The sequence below is a fragment of the Vulpes vulpes genome, chromosome 6 (genome assembly GCF_048418805.1).
Source record: "Vulpes vulpes isolate BD-2025 chromosome 6, VulVul3, whole genome shotgun sequence".
NCBI lineage: Eukaryota > Metazoa > Chordata > Mammalia > Carnivora > Canidae > Vulpes > Vulpes vulpes.
Window position 1 is genome coordinate 48,367,603 of NC_132785.1, and position 19,193 is coordinate 48,386,795.

The 19,193-nt window shown below is 43.5% G+C and overlaps 1 protein-coding gene across 7 annotated transcripts in view; it reads left to right on the forward strand.

The window, feature by feature from the left end:
- The window catches only part of FARP1 (FERM, ARH/RhoGEF and pleckstrin domain protein 1), a 283,051-nt gene that overhangs the window by 195,247 nt on the left and 68,611 nt on the right, over window positions 1–19,193 (forward strand). For all 7 annotated transcript variants that reach the window (XM_072760878.1, XM_072760875.1, XM_072760873.1 and 4 more), the window contains exons 4-6: window positions 6,814–6,856; window positions 9,443–9,521; window positions 17,202–17,299. In XM_072760878.1, coding sequence (XP_072616979.1) covers window positions 6,814–6,856; window positions 9,443–9,521; window positions 17,202–17,299 — 220 coding nt within the window. The remainder of the gene's footprint in view (window positions 1–6,813; window positions 6,857–9,442; window positions 9,522–17,201; window positions 17,300–19,193) is intronic.

Genomic DNA, 19,193 nt, shown 5'->3' on the forward strand with positions numbered 1-19,193 from the left:
AGGGCAAGTATAGGGATCCTGAGTCTATTTTCTTGTCTCTCCTGAGCCTTCAGATCTGTTGGGGCTAAAGTATGTTTTCTGTTTTGTTTTGTTTTTTCATATAAGAAGATAAGTCTAGGTGCTGTTAATCTATTTTGACCAGAATAAAAGATGTCTAATAGGTTTAAAAAGAAAACCCTTAATAGGAAAATTACATTTAAAGAAACTATTATAAACAAAAATTCAAAGTAAAGTCATTTCTTATAGAAGTCAGCTTGCAGAAAGACTACTTGGTTGCAATGAATTCTAGACACTAGATAATTTTCTGTAACATTTTATCTGGTTCTTCTATGTGTTATAGTTGTTGAAAATATTTTTGTTGTATGCAGTTTTGGTTTTTAAACCTGAAGAGGAGTTTTTGTTGAGTGTGTTTGCTTTTAGAGGAACAGCATATTATGTTGCAGAAAAAGCACAGGTTTGGGGTTACATGGACATGATGTTGAAGCCCAGCTGTGTGACCTTGGGCAGCTTAAAAAAGCTTTCTGAGGTTGGCTTCCTTCCTGTGTAAAATGAACACATCGTCAGGAGCATTTAATGAGACTGTATAAAGCACCTTTCTAGGGGTGCCTGGGTGGCTCAGTCTGTTAAACGTCTGCCTTCACCTCAGGTCCTGAGATTGAGTCCCAGGTCAGACTCTGTGCTCAGCAGGGCATCTGCTTCTTCCTCTCCCTCTGCCTACCCCTGTTCATTCTCTTTCTCAAATCTTTAAAAATCTAAAACAAAACAAAACACAAAAACACCTGTCTAGTGCCTGGCAACACAGGACATGCTCAAGAAATAGTCTATTCCCAGTGCCCTGTTGTGATATCAAGTCACTGAGTCTCTTTTAGTAAGAATCTTTCCAAAAATACCTCAAATATTTTAGTTGCCTACAAAATCTCCCTAAAATGTCACTTACCAAAATAACAGAGACTGAAGATGTTTAGAGAAAGAAGAGAAACCACTTTGGGAATGATGGTTCAGCCTGCCTTACCTTTCACACCTAAGCATTAAAGTGTTTTTCCTAACACTAACATTAACAGAAAATTGGAGGAAAATAGGAAGCCTGACAGAAATGTAGGCAAATGGGAAGAAGGCGAGGCTGGAAAGCTGGGTTGAAACCAAATTGTGGAAGGTAGACTTAAGGGCTGACTTGTGTCTCCCCAAAATTTGTATGTTGAAGCTCTATCACCCCGTACCTCAGAATAAGACCACACTTGAGGACACAACCTTTATTTCCTTTTTTAAAGATTTTATTTATTCATGAGAGACACAGGCAGAGGGAGGAGAAGCAGGCTCCATGCAGGGAACCCGATGTGGGACTCCATCCTGGGCGTCCGGGATCAGGCCCTGAGCCAAAGGCAGACGCTCAACCACTGAGCCACCCAGGCATCCTATGGACACAGCCTTTAAAAGAGGTGGTTAAGTTAAGTGAGAGTAGGCACTAATCCAACTGACGCTTATCACTTCACAAAGTGGGAATTTGCAGCTACCTGAGAGACGCTGGGAGTGTGTGCACAGAGGCAGGGTCAGGAGAACAAGGCCAGGAGGCAGCCATTTGCAAGTCGAGGAGGCCTCAGGGAGAAACCAAACCCATGACCCTATGAGCCTCCAGAGCTGTGAGGAAATAAGAGCATGTTGTCCAAGCCACCTAGTCTGTGGTGGTTTGGCATGGCAGCCCCAGCAACCTCTTACTAGCAGAGAAGTTCTCTGATGAATGAGTTTTACTGACTGGAGTGACATTTCTGGAAATCCATTCATTTTAACCAAATCCCGTTATAGTCCAGTAACGTGGGCGTGTAGATGTGCCCTGGAGACCAGCAGCATGGTTTTGGAGAGAGCAGGGATGTGTGGCTTGGGCGAAGGGGTGGGTGGTAGGGTGAGAGATAGATCTTTACAGTTGTTACCCTCTAGAGATCCATTGGCAGGGAAGGAAAGATGATGGTGCTTTTGTCGCCTTTTTAATTTGTCTGGAACTTGTTTCTGTTCTGCCTAGGTTGAGTGAACAAGTGATCTTTCTACGATGACCTCATTGTCTTCAGATGCTTCTTGATGGCCTTTCCTATAGAGCAAAACTTCAGTGCTTATCTCTAGTCAAGCAGCAACCTTATTTCTCTTCTTGCTCCTTCTAGCTCATCTGTTTATATAGTAGCTGAAGTTCTGCGTGTGCAGCTCTTTTCTCTGAGCCCTGCATATACCACTGTAACCTGTTCTCAGAGGCCCTGAGTTCTCCGGCCGGGTTGGCTGTGACGTGATCGATGGTTACTAGCGTGGTTACAGCAGAGCCGTACCAAACAGGCGAATTCAGGCCCGTCTGATGTTCCTGGACCTACTTGTTCTAAAACCACATGCTCAGTTGGCTCCAATTGGTGCTTGTATTTGATGCTTTCCACAGAAATGCTAAAAACAGAAGAGAGATGTTTTATAACAATTCATAAAATTGGCAACTACGTTGCCAGAGTGCGGTTGTTTTGTCCCGAGCGGTTTGCGGAAGTTGAGGCAGCTTCTGTGGCAGAACTGGCGATGGTGATGGTTCCCAGAGAGGGTTCCCCAAGGCTGTGATGGCTGGACCAGCACAGGCCTGCAGGCTCGTGAGTGCTCCCTTCACAGTGCTCCCACTAGGGTTCTCCAGGTAATGTGCTGTCCCAGGCAACACGACGACTTTAGATCCTTTCTACCTGTGTCTGTCCTGCCTCCCTCTGATTTTATAGGAGAAGCAGAGGCAGCAACAAGGAACTTCCCTATCTTCCCGACCCAGAACTGTAAACTCACATGTGTGGTTGGCCTTTCTGTCTCCCTCAGTGGAACAGCTCTTCCTTCTATTTTGGGCCATGGCCCTGGGTTTTAGGGCTATCTTCTCACATCCCTTTGGACTTTGGTTACTAACCCTTCTTGGTCATATTTGCAGTCCTTCTGCTTTTTGGATGCACCTAGTTTCTTTTCTTTTTTTTTTTTAAGATTCTATTTATTTATTCATGACAGGCAGAAACATAGGCAGAGGAAGAAGCAGGCTCCCTGTAGAGAGCCTGCTGGGGGACTTGATCCTGCCCGTGATCATGCCCTGAGCCAAAGGCAGATGCTCAACCACTGAGCCACCCAGGCATCCCTAGATATACCCAGTTTCCTGTGAAAAACGAATAAGTAGGGGTTCTTGGCCAGCTCGGTCAGTAGAGCATGTGACTTTGATCTCAGGGTTGTGAGTTTGAGCCCTATCTTGGATGTGGAGATTACTCTTAGAAAAAAAAGAAATAAAAATAAAAACAAGCAATTAAACAATGCCCTTATGTGATTCCTTACCCCCATTGCCCTGTTCTCTTGCTGCCTGCTTCACAGCCAAACTTCTTGGAAAAGCTGAGCATCCTTCCTGCCTCTTCAGCTCGCACCACTTTCTGCCCCACCACTGAGCCAACTGAGAAGCCAGTATTTCAGTTTTCGTCTTATTTGACCTTTCAACAGTTTTTGCTATAATTCCTCCTGGAAACACTGTCCTCCCATGGCTTCTGTGATCCAACTCTCCTTTTTTTCCTTCTCTCCTTGTCTACTTCCACCTGGCTGTTCCATGGTGGAGGGCACCATCTATGCTCGTGCATTTCATCCTCTGGACTCGATGAGGCCATCTTACCTTCTGTGGGGTCAGAGTTGGAGGTGACTTCTAATGTGGGATGTCCTGCCCAGGCTTCACTTCTGAGCTCTGAACAAGTGCTCAGTATGGCCATCATTGCCATACTGTCTCTTACTCATGAAATCCAAGGGCACCTCGTAAAATCAGTGTCTAGAACCTCCATCCTGGCCTCTTCCAGAACTCCTGTCTTTGTGACTGGTGCCAGTATCTATCCAGAGGCCCTCGGCAGAAATCCTGCTGTCATTTTGGTCATTGTCTCCACACACACACCCTTGGACACCATATCCAATCCATCAATAAATCCCTTTCGATTTTACCTCTTGAAATTTTCTTCAGTCCACCCACTTTGCCTCAACTCTGCTTCTGCTCCCCTGGTCCAAAATCACATTCTCTCTCACCTGGAACAATTGCCACAGGTCAGCCTGCATCTGCTCTGGCTCCTCTGTCTGTTCTCACAGTGCCAGATTAATCTTTTTAAAGTGCACATCTAACTCGTGCTTAAATCTAACTTTATATTGCTCTGAGGAAAAGGATGGAGAATCTCAGCATGGCCTCGGGGGAGTCTGACCCCTTCCGACCCACCAGCCTGGTTCTGCAGCTGTAGTGCTCCCCATGCACCTCCAGCATCTGGACAAAGGTTTTACCTGTGTGGTGTTCTTCTCTTCCCCTTCAGATCTCCACACACCATCATCCTCAGGGGACCCATTCCTTGAACAATATCATGTTCATATCAGGTCTCAGGAGCCTCTTACCCCCATGCCTGGGTCAGACCTCTCTGCCCCAGCCCCTGGGAGTCCTTTGTGCCTCCCTTCATTCTGTTTGTGTCAGAAAGGGTTTTTGGTCCTCGTCTCTTCCTCACTAGACCATCAGCTCCATGAAGCAGGGATCATGATAAGTTTTTCTCATCACTGGATTCCCAGAGCCTAGCATAGAAACACAGTGATTTTTGTTGTTAAATGAATTTAAAAAATTTAAGACCAGGATTTAAGTTCCAGTTCTGCACCCTGATTCTCTGGATCTCAGTTTCTTATCCCATGGAAAAACATTTGCTGCCTTACCCATCTGTTAAGAAACTTACGAAGGAAATAATAGATCTCACAAATGAGGATTGCAGTTATGAATGACTGTATTCTCCTTTTTGAACGTTGAGGTTTATGATTATCACAGTGGAGATGATCCTAAGTCAACTAATGCCATTATTTTTTTTTAAGTTTATTTAAGTAAGGGATCCCTGGGTGGCGCAGTGGTTTGGCGCCTGCCTTTGGCCCAGGGCGCGATCCTGGAGACCCGGGATCGAATCCCACGTCGGGCTCCCGGTGCATGGAGCCTGCTTCTCCCTCCGCCTGTGTCTCTGCCTCTCTCTCTCTCTCTCTGACTATCATAAATAAATAAAAAATTAAAAAAAAAAAAGTTTATTTAAGTAAGTAATCTCTACATGCAACCTCGGGCTCGAGCCCACCATCCTGAGAACTTACCATCCTGAGATCAGGAGTCCTATGTTCCCCCAACTGTGCCAGCCAGATGCCCCTAACACCCTTGTTTGTTTTTCTCTTAGAGGAAAACAGTGGTAGGGGATGGGAAATACAATAATGAGAATTTCATTATGAAACCAATTGCTTTGAAAAGGTGAATGGGGAAAGAGTAACCTGAATAAGTAGAGGCTTAACATTTTTGGTGTTTTCATTATGAGAATGCTTAGTGCTTACTTAAGCTAATTTGGATAATGGAGTAAAGCAAAAGACCGGAAATCACCCATCTTCCAACCTCTTGAACACATTTTCTCATGGATGTAAATATTCAGCAAGAACATAATTTTTAATGCCTGTGTGGTAATGTGCCCTATAGATTACTTATTTATTTAATGTTCTTATAAAAATTTTTCCACCATTAGGAATGCTAATCACAGTATGTGATTAGGATGTGAAACACATCTGTAAATCTTTGTGTACATAAATGCATAATTTACCAGAGTTTCATTCCTGATGAAAGAGTATGTGTAGGAGTGGGGTTCCTTTTTTTTTAAGGGTTTAGATAATTATTCCCTTAGTAGTCTCCAGAAACATACTGATTAATCTTTCCAGTGATAGTTAAGACAGTACACATTGCCTGGCACCCTTGCTAAATTTGGGTATTATAAAATAGGAATATGCATGTACATATCATCCTACTAGTGAACGTTTAGTGGGTGGAAGTGGTATTTAATATTTCAGACTTACATCCGTAGTGCAGATTGCCCCAGAATTTGACCATTTTGTCCATTAACCATTGTTACTTTTTCTCTCAGTTACCTGTTCCTCTTTGCATAGTTTGGAAGTGTTCTGTATTTCCTATCTACTTATAAAACCCTCTTTATATTAAACACAGTAACCTTGTCTTTGTCAGATGTGCAAATAGGAGTTTCCATAGAACCCTTTCCAGATGACCACAAATTCAAAAGGAATTGAGAGAAAAGCAATGTGTGAAATGGAATAATATGGCTAAGTCTTGCTTTATCCAGGAGGGCAACTGGTTGCCCTCTCAATCTTTCCCTCTTAAACTGCCTCTGTTTGAAGAGTTTGGACTTTGACGCTGGACAGGCCTGGTTCCTGTCCTGGCTCTGCCAGTCTAGACAGATCATTGGCCCCCTTCAGGTCTCTGGTTACTCTTCTGAGCAATTCTGAGCAACGAGAATCCTTCTGGCCCAGATTTGGGAGGTCAAAAGCTTATGGGTGGTGCCTGGTGCAGAGGTGATGGTCTCTACATATTCCTTCCATTTCCATATCCCTCAAAGATGTACTGTTCTGTAAATGTGTAGACACACATGTATTTTGTTTCATTAAGGAGCGTGCATATTTCACTCTGCTTGTAGCCAGACCATGTGGTCATGCATCAGTATTTGCTGAATAGCTAACCATGAAAGAGAAGTGCAAACAAGAGTAGAAAAACTCTTAGTTAACCATTTGAGTCTGGGAGAGACTTTAACTTTGCAGCTCAGGGATATTATCAGGAAGTTTGGATCTGTACCGTGAAAGCGGAACATGATGGAAGATACACCATCCTGCAGAAAATAGAAACAGATGGATTCAGATATTCAAAAATATTTTTATTTTAAACAGCTCCCAGTCAAGCCTCAAATACTTGTGCTCTTTCATTGAGAATTTGTCTCAATCTGTGTTTTCTTTTGTGTTTTCTAGGTGTGGCTGGATCTCTTAAAACCTATTGTCAAGCAGATTAGAAGTAAGTATAGCCCTCACGCACATTTAACAGTGATGTGAAATATAAAGCCAGACTTTTTCCTCTTCTAGACGTCATGTGCCCTGTGGCATCCAGCACTGGTGATACAGATTCTTTTCTTTTCTTTTTTTTTTTTTTACCCCATGATTTCCTGTCATTATCCACTAATCTGTGCGCTATTAAAATGTCTCTTCTGCAATTTTAATATTTAACAACTTGGTACTCAAAACCTTGCTTAGAAAATCAAATCTCCTTTTAACAACTAGAGCATGATGTTAATCCCCAGACTAATTTAGCTTGTCTTGTCCGTGCTGGTGTTTGTTACTGTCACTTTTGAAGGGGAAGGTGGAGCCATGTATTCAAAACATTGGTGTTAGGTGTTCTGTCCTGCTTCTTCAAAGCCTGGAAAATCAGAGTGCAAGTGCTGTGTGGAAAAAATGAGGTGCCCCAAAGTGTGTGTGTGTGTGTGTGTGTGTGTGTGTGTGTGTGTGTGTGTGTTCCTGAATGGCAAGAGAAGTGAAGGGAGCCTGGCCTGCATTTACGCTGTGTGCTGGAGAAGATTGAGGGGATTAAGAAAGAAGGCTTGCTTTCTCTCTCTCTACTCACCTCAGACCAGGACTATCCCCCCCAATCCCCCCCCCCCCCCATCCTGCCTTCTACTTTGAGGTCAAGTTCAGAGTCAAACAAGTCATCCCCAGGGCTCTCTCACTGCAGCCACAGCAGGGGCAAGAGTCTGAGGATAGTAACAAAATCGCATTCCATTAGTTGAACAGGAAGCACCACGCCTTGCTGTGATCATTTTAAGTCTGTCTAAGAAACCCCACTGGGCCACTTCTAGCAATTTATGTGGGTGTAATAAATAGGCACATTTCTGCATTTGAAATTGATGTTGCTCTTCTGTCATTTAAATTAAGCAATTATTGATGTTGAAAAACCACCATCATTTTTTAATATTCCCCAGGGAGGCTGGCCAGCAGCTGGGCATGGGGGAGATGGGGGGACGAATTGCTGAGCCAAGCCCCCAGGCCTGATGGGGGGAGGTAGGAAGGGTCCAGGATGATGACTTGTGTCCCTGCAGTAAGTCCTGGGAAATCCTGAGTGTGGAAAGGTGTTTTTGAGCACATTGCCAAATGCAGACAGAAGAGGTGTCTGCTGTCCACACCGAGGGGGGCTTCTTCTCCGTTTGCTGTGACTAGTTGCCTGTGAGACAAAGCTGTCCTTTTACATTGAGGGGTAGCATCTTCCTAGCTTCAGTTTTTATAAAGATCTGAGTAGCTTCCTGGGATTCCTCACAGATAGGAGAGGAGATAGGCTGGCTTTCCTGTCTTCCCCATTTTGCTGTTGTTACTTGATGATCCAGTCTTGACAGGTGAGGGGTTCTGTTAATTGCTAACGTGGTCAAGGAAGAGGCGCCTAGCATCTCTGGGCTTTAATATTTCTCTGCCTTGTTTTTCCTCCTGATATATATACTGCCTACATCTTCATCTTCTGTTGTTTGATAATAAAACATCTATTTTTTTGTGACGGTGTAAGGTAGAGAAAAAGGTACTTTCTGCTTTTATGTAACTGCTGTTAAAATTTGGATTTCATTATGGTGCCTTCCATTTCATAGAACAAACTCATTGCTGTTATTCTTAAATGGCAGAACCTGTAAAACTGCTCTGGTATTGACTGTGTGTGTGTGTGTGTGTTGATACATAAAACAAGCTCTGATCTAGGTTACAAATTATAATCAATTTGATGTTTTATTTTCTTTTTTTAAAAGATTTTATTTATTTCATGAGAGACACACACACACACAGAGAGAGAGAGAGAGGCAGAGACACAGGCAGAGGGAGAAGCAGGCTCCCTACAGGGAGCCTCATGGACTCATCCGGGACTCCACAGGATCATGCCCTGAGCCCAAGGCAGACACTTTAACCACTGAGCCAGCCACCCAGGCGTCCCTGATGTTTTGTTTTCATTCTGAAAAGAAAAGTTACCCATCTCCTTGATCCTCTCCCTGTCCACCCATCCTAGATCTGCTTCCCAGTTTTGCCTGAGCTCATCTGTATGATGGTTTATAAAGGTTCTGGCTCGCTGCCGGGGGCTGGGCCATGTCTTGTTTTCTCTCCAGAGCTCAGGGGAGCACCTGGCACATAGGTGCTCATACATATTTGATGAGCACATTAACAGCTGTACCTTGTGGATGGTTTAAAATATAAAAATCGTATAAACTGATTGACATGTTCAGTTTTCCCTCAAGTTATCTGAAATAACAATGGCCAATTTGATAGATTTTTGAAGACAACTGCCTATTTTAATGCTCTGGGTATAGTCTTTAAGTCTTTAAGAGAAAAAGTTGAATCACCTGAAATACCCTTGCCAAAGCATTATTTCATAACAGGCATCTGTGTCTCTGCAACAGGGAAGTATAAATGAGTAACTCAACCACCTTTTCAGTGACCTGGACGTCAGCAGATGTACTCTTGGCAGCTTGGAATGAGACTCCTTAGTTGCTGTAGAATCTATCCTCTGAGGTCTTTTTTTTAATTGCATTTGAAATCAATAAATGCTTTACTGCTTTTTCTCCCCCTCCCCCCCTTTTAGGGCCAAAGCATGTTGTTGTTAAGTTTGTGGTGAAATTCTTTCCACCTGACCACACACAACTCCAAGAAGAGCTCACAAGGTTAGTGGTTTGGAAACTGGGTATTTATTGCCATGGGGTGCCAAGGACAAGAGAAAGTTTATGTTCTCAGTTGACTGATGAAACATTGGCACAGTACTAAACTGACCAGCATCTGCACTCTGCTTCCCAGTGTAACCCTTTGCCCCCAGTTACGCTTACAAACATGGCAAGAAAGAAAGTACCACATTTTCCTCAGAACCTGGTTTTCTTGAAAGCCATACTGTGAAGTGAAGCAGTCTCAGAACCTGTTACTGTCCTATGTCTCTTCCTTCTCTCCATTCCTTCACAGGATGGTTTGGGGAAGTCAAACTCTGTGAAACCAAAATGTGAACTCCGTTTCTTTTTTGTTGCTGCCATGGGTGGGTGGACGTGAGCTAGTGATTAGTTTCTTTGAACGTTGGCCAAGTCAGAGAAGTGTGACCATGGAGGTGGGCCTGCCTTTGATCGCTGTGTGATAGCCCATTCACGTGTTCCCTCTGTGTCTCTGCTGATTCCCTTGTCATTGTGACTGTACTGGTTGCTCAGCCAGGGTGGTTTGAGGAGAAGGTGGTGATATGCATAAGGTGGCTGGAACCAATAGGGATGCTATGAATGATAAACATCATCACCATCACTTTCTAACTTACATGACGCACATGGTATGCTAAAGGAGAACAGAGCCTGGTGGGAACGCATGAAGACAAAATGTCTCCTTTTTAAGAGTGTCCTTATGAGTGACCTACCAGTCTGACCAGCCAAAGTCTTACCACATATGGCTTTCAAGCTGTAGCTGGTCAGACAGGGGCCTATCCCATCCTTCTCCTCCCTCTTGGTACAGAGCACAGTATCTTGGGTGGTTGACCATCATTTGGCAAAGGGATGAAGACGTTCTGTCAGCACTACTTACAAGGTGGACACTGTGTGCAAGCATTGTTCCAGGCCCTGGGAGTACAGTGGTGAAGACAAGCCTGACTCTCATGGAAGTGGACAAAATGATTAAATGAACAAGAAAAAATATCAGATGATGCTAATTAAGGAGGAGGATATGAGAGAAGATGACCAGGTGATGACTTTAGATGGGTTAGTCTGGAATGTCTCTGAGAAAACGGTGGAAAATCTGTCCATCCTTTTCAGAGGAAGAGCTTTCTAGGTAGAAGGAACAGTTGGGCAGCACTCACACGAACAGGCTCCCAATGCTCAGATACCGTTGACCCTTGAACAACACGAGTTTGAACTATAAGCATCCACTTACATTGCTGATTGTGTGAGTGTGATAAATTCAGCATAGGAGTGACTATAAATGTATTTTCTCAAGTGGCTTTTCTTCATCACATTTCTTTTCTCCAGCCTACTTTATTGTAAGGATGCAGTATATAATACATAGAACTTACAAAGTATGTACTGATCAGCTCTGTGACTGGTAAGCCTTCCGGTCAACAGTAGTTAAGTTTCAGAGGAAATAAAAAATTTTACATGCAGATTTTGGGCTGCACTCGGGGTCGGTGCCCCCAATCCCTATGTTGCTCAAGGGTGTTGTACATAAGAGAAGGCTGGCATGGCAGGATCAGAGAGGGCGAAGTGCAGTGAGGTGGGACGGAGGCCAGATGGTTCATAGGGTTGAAAGTCTAGCTGCTTGTGGGTGCTGTGGGATGAGGACAGCTGGGAATCTGCTGAGGAAGCCAGTGCTGTCATCCGTGCCATGATGGTGGCAGCAGAAGAGATGGCAGGAGTGGAAACAGGGAAACGTGGTTGCATTTGGACTCTGTGCTGGTGATGGGGTCCATCTGTCCTGGTGATGGGCTGGTGGTAGAGACTGAGGCAATGGAGGGATGCTTAGTTTTTTACTAAACCCGGAACGAGCAGAGAAAAGCAGAGAATGGCAGAGGGGTGGAGAGTTGGGAGTTGGGTTCTGACAGCTTATATTCGAGATGCCAACCAGACGTCACATGGCGGGGTCAGGAAGGGCACCGGGTGCACCATTTCCAGGAACAGGTGAGGGCCATGGTCTTTGTGTTTGCTGAATGAGTTGGTGCTAATTGTTTACCTCCACTTATAATCCTCAAATCGATGAGGCCATTAATTGGCCGGGAATTACCGAAGCCATCAGTTTACTACAACAGTTCACAAAGAGGAGAGGCAGCTGGGCTGCTTACAGCCAACACACATTAGACGAGTCAACGACAGTAGAGTCTTCCTGTGGTGTCATTGCTGGGGCTACCGTGTCTCTCGGTCTCTTGTTGGAATGCACATTGCTCGAAGCTTGGCATAGTGACGTAGATCTAAAGGCGAATCCAGCTGCATGTCCCTGGACCTTTCTGCTGCTTAGGAAGTTGGTGGCAGAAATCCTTGGTTTTTCCCCTTCCCATTCTACTTTGCTTTGAGTTTTGCACCTTTTCAGTGTTTGTGATTCATTATCCCTAGAGGTTTGTAGTTTTCTGCCATACTGGTTTTTGTTATAAAATTCCATACACCTTGTGCCCATTACCCAAGTGCCCCTGGTATGTTGCCAACTACTCTGTCTGACCTGATAAATTCCTCCAGTGACACAGGCTCGGCTGGATGTGGCAGCTTTGGGGTGTTGGTCTTTGTTTTCTGGCTCCCAGTGTTAACTGACATCTTGAAAGCCTTTTTCAAGGAGAGAATCCATTTGACACAAGGGTGAATAAAATCAATATGAAATTTAGAAGCTCTCCATTGCTTTTGACTTTGTCACAAGGTATAGTGGGAAGGGGACCTTCCAGATCCAGTGTGTTGCCTCCCTCATTTTCAGATTCCTGTGTAAGCAGAAATTTAATGAGGTGACCGTTGAGATACCAGGCACTTTTCTGTAGCAGCTAGGGAATGAGGGAGGGCTTGGGAGAAACTGTATGGATGGCACTTTAGGCGAGTGATATAGGGACAAGGTGGCTATGGAGGTGGGCCTGCGGGTTAGCAAACCATGAGTAACTCCAGTTTTGCAGTTAATTCTTGGGGCCTTAGGAGTAGGTTTCAGCTTCCCATTTATATAGATAGAAGATTAAATCACACTTTGCTGCTAATTCCTTTCTATTTATTGAACCATATGTTTTGGGAACACTGTGTCCTGTTGCCACCAGGGCCAAGGCCTCTAGAAAGAGAAAAGTAGATGTGGGTTTGAAACAGTGATGGGGAGGGATCTTTAGGGAAGTTACCAGGTTTTCTTATTGCAGAGTTCCAAGCCACTCTTGCGGAGCTGACGAGTTTCAGCACGCTTTGCTCTGGGCGTCCTGTCTTCAGTTGGATCCAGTTTCTCCTTGGCTGTGTTCTTCTCAGAGATGGGGAGATCTGTCAGAAGTTGCTGCTGAATCTTCAAGGGCCTGCTCAAGTGTCTCCTTAGGCTGGCATAGAAATTGTCAATTACTTTCTGTCGAATAAGGAAAGAAAGATCAAGACCTCCCAAATGAAATAAAATAGACACGTTTAAAGCAAGGCATCAGATTGGTGTGATTTGCAACACTTGCCGTCCCCGGAAGCCGGAAGCCAGAAGCCCTCTTGATTGGCCCTGCCACCATCATCCCCTTCTCCAGACATGCACCCTTCTGCCAAGGACCCACTCCGTTTGGAACATTTTGCATTTTCATCATTTGCCAGTTTAATTTTATTTCGTGCCTGCTGAGTTCAACCTAGCCTTTAGCTCCTGTGGATTTCATTGGGATCACTGCAGTGTAGAGTGTGAAGGGTGTTGGTGTATCTCTAAAGTTAGCACTGCAGCTAGCTTGTGCGATTTACAGCTGTCGTTAAGAAGTCAGCAGTCAGGACCCAGGAAGGTCATTCTCATATTACAAGGGCCTCAGAAGAGGAAGACTCAGCAGGAAGAGGGAGTGACACATTCATCCTGCAGTCTTCAAAATGCCTAAATGTAGGAGCTTCCAGAAGCCAATGCTGCCTTGGAGCCCACATGAGACCATCACCAAAGTCCCCAAAGCCTGTCAGACTCCGACCATTCATCCGTCCCTGAACATTTCCCCACAAACACAAGACCTCGAGTTTGAACTGGTGGATGGTAAAAAATTCAGAATGTAATGCTTTTATGCCTTCTGCTTATTTAAAAATTAACCAGATAGAGGATTCAAGGCCATAGGGCTGAGAAGTATTAGGTTCAAAAAATCGTCACCTCTGCCTAAACGAGAAAGATGATTTATGCTGCCTCTTCCCTTGGAAATCTGTATGTTGATGTTTTGGTTCTTTTATATTCTCTGCTTTTCTTCCCTTTGACTTCCCAGAGACACAGATCATGAGAGTAAGAATGAATGTCAGGGGTGGGAGGAGGGTGTGCTGGGTAAAGGTTAAGTGTTATCAACTGGTGGATCTGGGGGTATTTTTCATTTTGGGTTTTTTTGGGGGAGAACTGGTTACAAAATTGTCTCTAGTTTTTTAGTTCTTAATAATGGAATTTCCTAAGTAATTTAAAGGGGATTCATTTTTCTTTTTTCTTTTTAAAAATTTTACTAAGTCTACCTGCCCCCCCAAAGTGGGGCTTAAAGTCATGATCCTGAGATCAAGAGTCACATGCTCTACTGACTGAGCCAGCTAGGCATTCCTAGTTTTTCATTTATAAGAGAAAAATTGCTAACATTTATTGAATATTTTTGTTTAGTCACTGAGCTTTCCATGGGTTACTTCACTTAATTTTTATCGAAACCTCTGTGGTTGATCTTATTAAAAGGCCCCCTTTTTTAAAATTAAAAATAACCTTTCATTATTACAAAAAGAACAGATGCACACGGTAGAAAGTTAGAACACACAGATAAGCAAGAATAAGAAAGTAAAATACTGTATTCCTGTGGCCCAGGGGTGACCATTAGGTAATACATTAGGGTGCTATCCTGTGATTTTTCTCTATGCATCCATATATACTTTTCATTTCACCTTGGCCATACTCAGATTTCCCTGTCTGTCCGATAAACACCATTTGTATCTGCTCATCTAGAAGGAGATTTGCTGTAGGACCACAGTTGCACTTGGTTATATCCTTGAGTCCTCATTTTAATCTGGCAGAGTTCCTCCTTTTTCTTCCTTCATGATCCCACCTGGTTGAAGAAACTGGACTGGCTTTACTATAAAATATCCCACCTCCCAATTGCTTCCTCATGGTGTCATTTAGCTCCGTCATCTCTCCTCTGTCATCTTTCAAAAAAAAAAAAAAAAACTGGAAGGTAATTCTATAGACTTGATGGATACAAGTTGAACATTTTGGGCTAGAATCCATCAGTACTGATGTTGTGTGCTTCCCATTTCATTAATGATGCTAATATTCATCACTGAATTAGGGTGGTGATGTTCCAATCATGCCACTGCGGAGCCAAGTCCCATTACTTTGTCTATATTTAGATGCTTGGTCTCCTGAATGGTTTTTACACCAGTTAACAGTCTTTGCCAGAGTCTAATCTCTTTAGAGGTTATAGAATGAGGATTCTTGCTGTTATTAGTTACTAGCTGTAAGGAACTTTGCCTCATCTACTTGGGTTTTCTGGATATCCTGAAATGCCTCTCCTATTGGAGAGGCAGAGTCTATGCTCAATTTTTTGCCCCAGGTAAAATAAAGAATTGCTTTAATAGTCTCCTCCAAGGGTGATGCATTCAGTTTTCCCCGCTTTCTCTTTGTTTCTTTTGTTTTTAAAGATTTTATTTATTTATTCACGAGACACACAAAGACTCAGAAACCTAGGCAGAGGGAGAAGCAGGCTTCTCACAAGGAGCCCATTGTGGAACTCGATCCTAGGACCTGGGATCACACCCTAAGCCAAAGGCAGATGCTCAGCCACTGAGCCATCCAGGCATCCCTCCTGCTTTTCGTTTGAATACGGAAATGGACTCATGAATTTTCATTAATTCCATGTGTTTGGATTCACTTTAATTTTTTTTAATTTTTTTTTGGATTCACTTTAATTATTCTTGTTGATACTCAAGTTGCTACAGCATTGAGCGGTAGACACCTCCTTGAGATGTCTCTTTTGCCTTTTAAAAAAAAGATTATTTATTTGAGAGACGAACAGAAATGAAAATGAAATGGGGTAGGGACAGAGGGAGGGAGGGAAGGAGATAAATCTCAAGCAGACTCCCCGCTGAGTGTGGACCACTCCCCTATGTGGGGCTAGATCCCAGGACCCTGAGACTATGACTATAACCTGACCTGAAACCAAGCTCTGCCATCCTTGTGCCTCTCTTTTGCCTTTTAAATACAATCCATTTATATTTCTTTTTTTAAAAATTTTTTAAAAGATTTTATTTATTTATTCATGAGTGACAGAGAGAGAGAGGCAGAGACACAGGCAGAGGGAGAAGCAGGCTCCATGCAGGGAGCCTGACATGGGACTTGATCCCAGGTCTCCAGGATCAGACCCTGGGCTGAAGGTGGCGCTAAACCACTAAGCCACCTGTGCTGTCCCTATTTCTTTTTTTTTTTTTTTTTTAATATTTTATTTATTTATTAGGGACAGAGAGAGAGAGAGAGGCAGAGGGAGAAGCAGGCTCCATGCAGGGAGCACGATGTGGGACTCGATCCTGGGACTCCAGGATCACACCTGAGCCGAAGGCACACGCATTTAACCGCTGAGCTACCCAGGCATCCCAGCAAATATCTTTCTAAAAATGTAGGAGTTCATATTGATTTTTTTTTAAACCCATTCTTACATTGCACTGTTTTTATTTAATTTCTTTGACTTATAAATGCCTCTTTTCTCTTTCACCAAAAATGTTTACTTGCTTTATTCTGCAATATAAAAATAGCTTTAAAATTAATTTTTTTACAGATCTGGTAACTGAGGCTTTTGGAAGAACCTAAGTGAATTTTTTTTTTTAAAGATTTTATTTATTTATTCACAAGAGACATGGAGAGAGAGAAAGAGAGAGAGAGAGAGAGAGAGAGAGAGAGAGACAGAGGGAGAAGCAGGCTCCATGCAGGGAGCCCGATGTGGGACTCGATCCTGGGACTCCGGGATCATGCCCTGAGCTGAAGGCAGATGCTCAACCCCTGAGCCACCCAGGCCTCCCAACCTAAGTGAATATTATACCACAGAGATAATCTCATCTTTCCAATTCCCTCGGCAAAAAAGCTCTCCCTAGCCATAATAAACTACTGTTATTATCTGAGCCCTAAAGTTATTTTTTAGTATATTTGATCTGTGAAAAAAAAATGTAAATGTTAGTTACACCCTGAGAGACTAAAAATATAGTCTTAGATTTTTATTTTTTAAGATTTTATTTATTTATTTGAGAGTGTGAGCACAAGCAGGGGGAGCAGGAGCAGCAGAGGGACCAACAAACTCTCTGCTGAGCAGGGAGCCTGGCTTGGGGCTTGATCTCAGGACCCCAGGATCATGATCTGTGCCAAAGGCAGATGGTTAACCAACTGAGCCACCCAGGTGCCCCTAGTCTTAGATTTTTAAATGGAAAGATGGAGCGTAGAATAAAATGTATTACTCATTGTGTGAAAAGGTTTTAAAGCATGTTTCTGGGTCCTTCTGGCAACCGGTGCATGTTGACCTCGAGGTTGGTAGCACTGGGAGTTCATCCTGGCTGGTGCAGACTTTGTTTTCCTTGGTCTGTGTACCTTTCTCTAGTTCCTCACAGTGTGGACAGGTTGTCAGAAATGAGCCTGACTTTGACCCCACACCTCTTGCCCTCTTTGCAGGACTCTTGACTGTAGGTCTGTGACACTGGTCTCTGTATTTGTGTTCGCAGGTACCTGTTTGCTCTGCAGGTGAAGCAGGACCTGGCTCAAGGCAGGCTGACCTGCAACGACACAAGCGCGGCTCTCTTGATCTCACACATCGTACAGTGTAAGTTCTGTCCGTTTCTCTTTTGAGGTACTGTTGGAGATAACAGTGATCTGATTTTGGGGGACTAACCACATCTATTGAACACAGTAATTATATCTTTGTGTTGTTTTGCTGTTAGCTTGAGTGCCAATGGATTGAAGACAGTACTCCTCAAACCCAATAGGTCTACCTACCACCACCACCCGTACCCAATATTGGCCTGTGAATTCTGTGTTCAGTGTCTACTTTTATCTTTCTTTTCTAAAGATATATTTGAGAGAGAGAGAAGGGGGGAGGGACAAAGGAAGAGGGAGAGAGAGAATCTCAAGCAGACTCCTTGCTCAGCACAGAGCTTAACGTGGGGCTCAGTTGTACAACATATGAGGTCATGACCTGAACCAAAACCAAGAGTTGGATGCTCAGCTGACTATACCACCCAGGTGCCCCTCTTTTCAAGGACTAGTATGCAATTGTTGATAATCTCAGTTGACTTAGAGGAGAGCTTGGACAGATGATGTCCAGTTAAATTTGTTCTGTTCTTGGACTTTTTTTTTTCTTGGACTTAATACCCATTATTGAATGTGACACATTAGCCTTAAGACATAAAACTGTCGATGTTTTTAAATATTTTTTTTTAATTTTTTTATTTATTTATGATAGAGAGAGAGAGAGAGAGAGAGGCAGAGACACAGGCAGAGGGAGAAGCAGGCTTCATGCACCGGGAGCCCGATGTGGGACTCGATCCCGGGGCTCCAGGATCGCGCCCTGGGCCAAAGGCAGGCGCCAAACCGCTGCGCCACCCAGGGATCCCCATAAAACTGTCGATGATGGCACTTTTTGTATTCTATTCTCTAGAGTTCAGTAAACACCAAGACACAGGGATCCCTGGGTGGCGCAGCGGTTTGGCGCCTGCCTTTGGCCCAGGGCGCGATCCTGGAGCCCCGGGATCGAGTCCCACATCGGGCTCCCGGTGCATGAAGCCTGCTTCTCCCTCTGCCTGTGTCTCTGCCTCTCTCTCTCTCTCTCTCTCTCTGTATGACTCTCATAAATAAATAATAAAAAAAATAAAATAAAATTTAAAAAAACAAAACAAAAAAAACCACCAAGACACATGAAGCTGTACTGAATCCTAGTGATGCTTGAAACTGGATATTTTAACTTTCTTAATCTAGGAGTGCTCATTCTAAGGCTTACTGATAACTCAGCTGGGCATTTTCTTTTTTCCATCTTTGCTAAGGTAGAAGTTACTTGAAATGTAATATACACATTAGCACTAGTTTAAAACAAACTGTGCTGTCCTATCATTTAAAAATTGCTCTTGGGACGCCTGGCTGGCTCAGTGGTTGAGCGTCTTGTCTTCGGCTCAGGTCGTGATCCCAGAGTCCTGGAATCGAGTCTCGAATTGGGCTCCCCACAGGGAGCCTGCTTCTCCCTCTGCTTATGTCTCTCTCTCTCTCTCTCTCACATAAATAAATAAATAAATAAATAAATAAATAAATAAATAAATAAATAAATAAATAAATAAATAAATAAATAAAATCTTAAAAAACAAATCAAAACTTCTCTTGTATCTAGAGTAGACTCATATAATCAGCCCATTTGAATAACTGCCCAGGTAACAAGATTTCCAACAGTTTGCAGAAAGTGTCACTCCTAGTGGTTAATAAATGACTTACCTAATATGATGAGGTATTCCTTGAGCCCATGCTTATCTTCTCTTTTATATATGGGCCTTACTGCAGATCTACTAGACTTGGGACGTAATATTATTGATTTGTCATAGCAGCAGGAGGCTAGAAAATGATTGATTCTTCCACTGGCCCAGCTGGAGCCAGATGAGTTGGCACTGTTTTGTGCAGAGCAAATATTCTCAGTGGGTGCGATTTAGAGGAACATATAGGCCATATCCTGCATG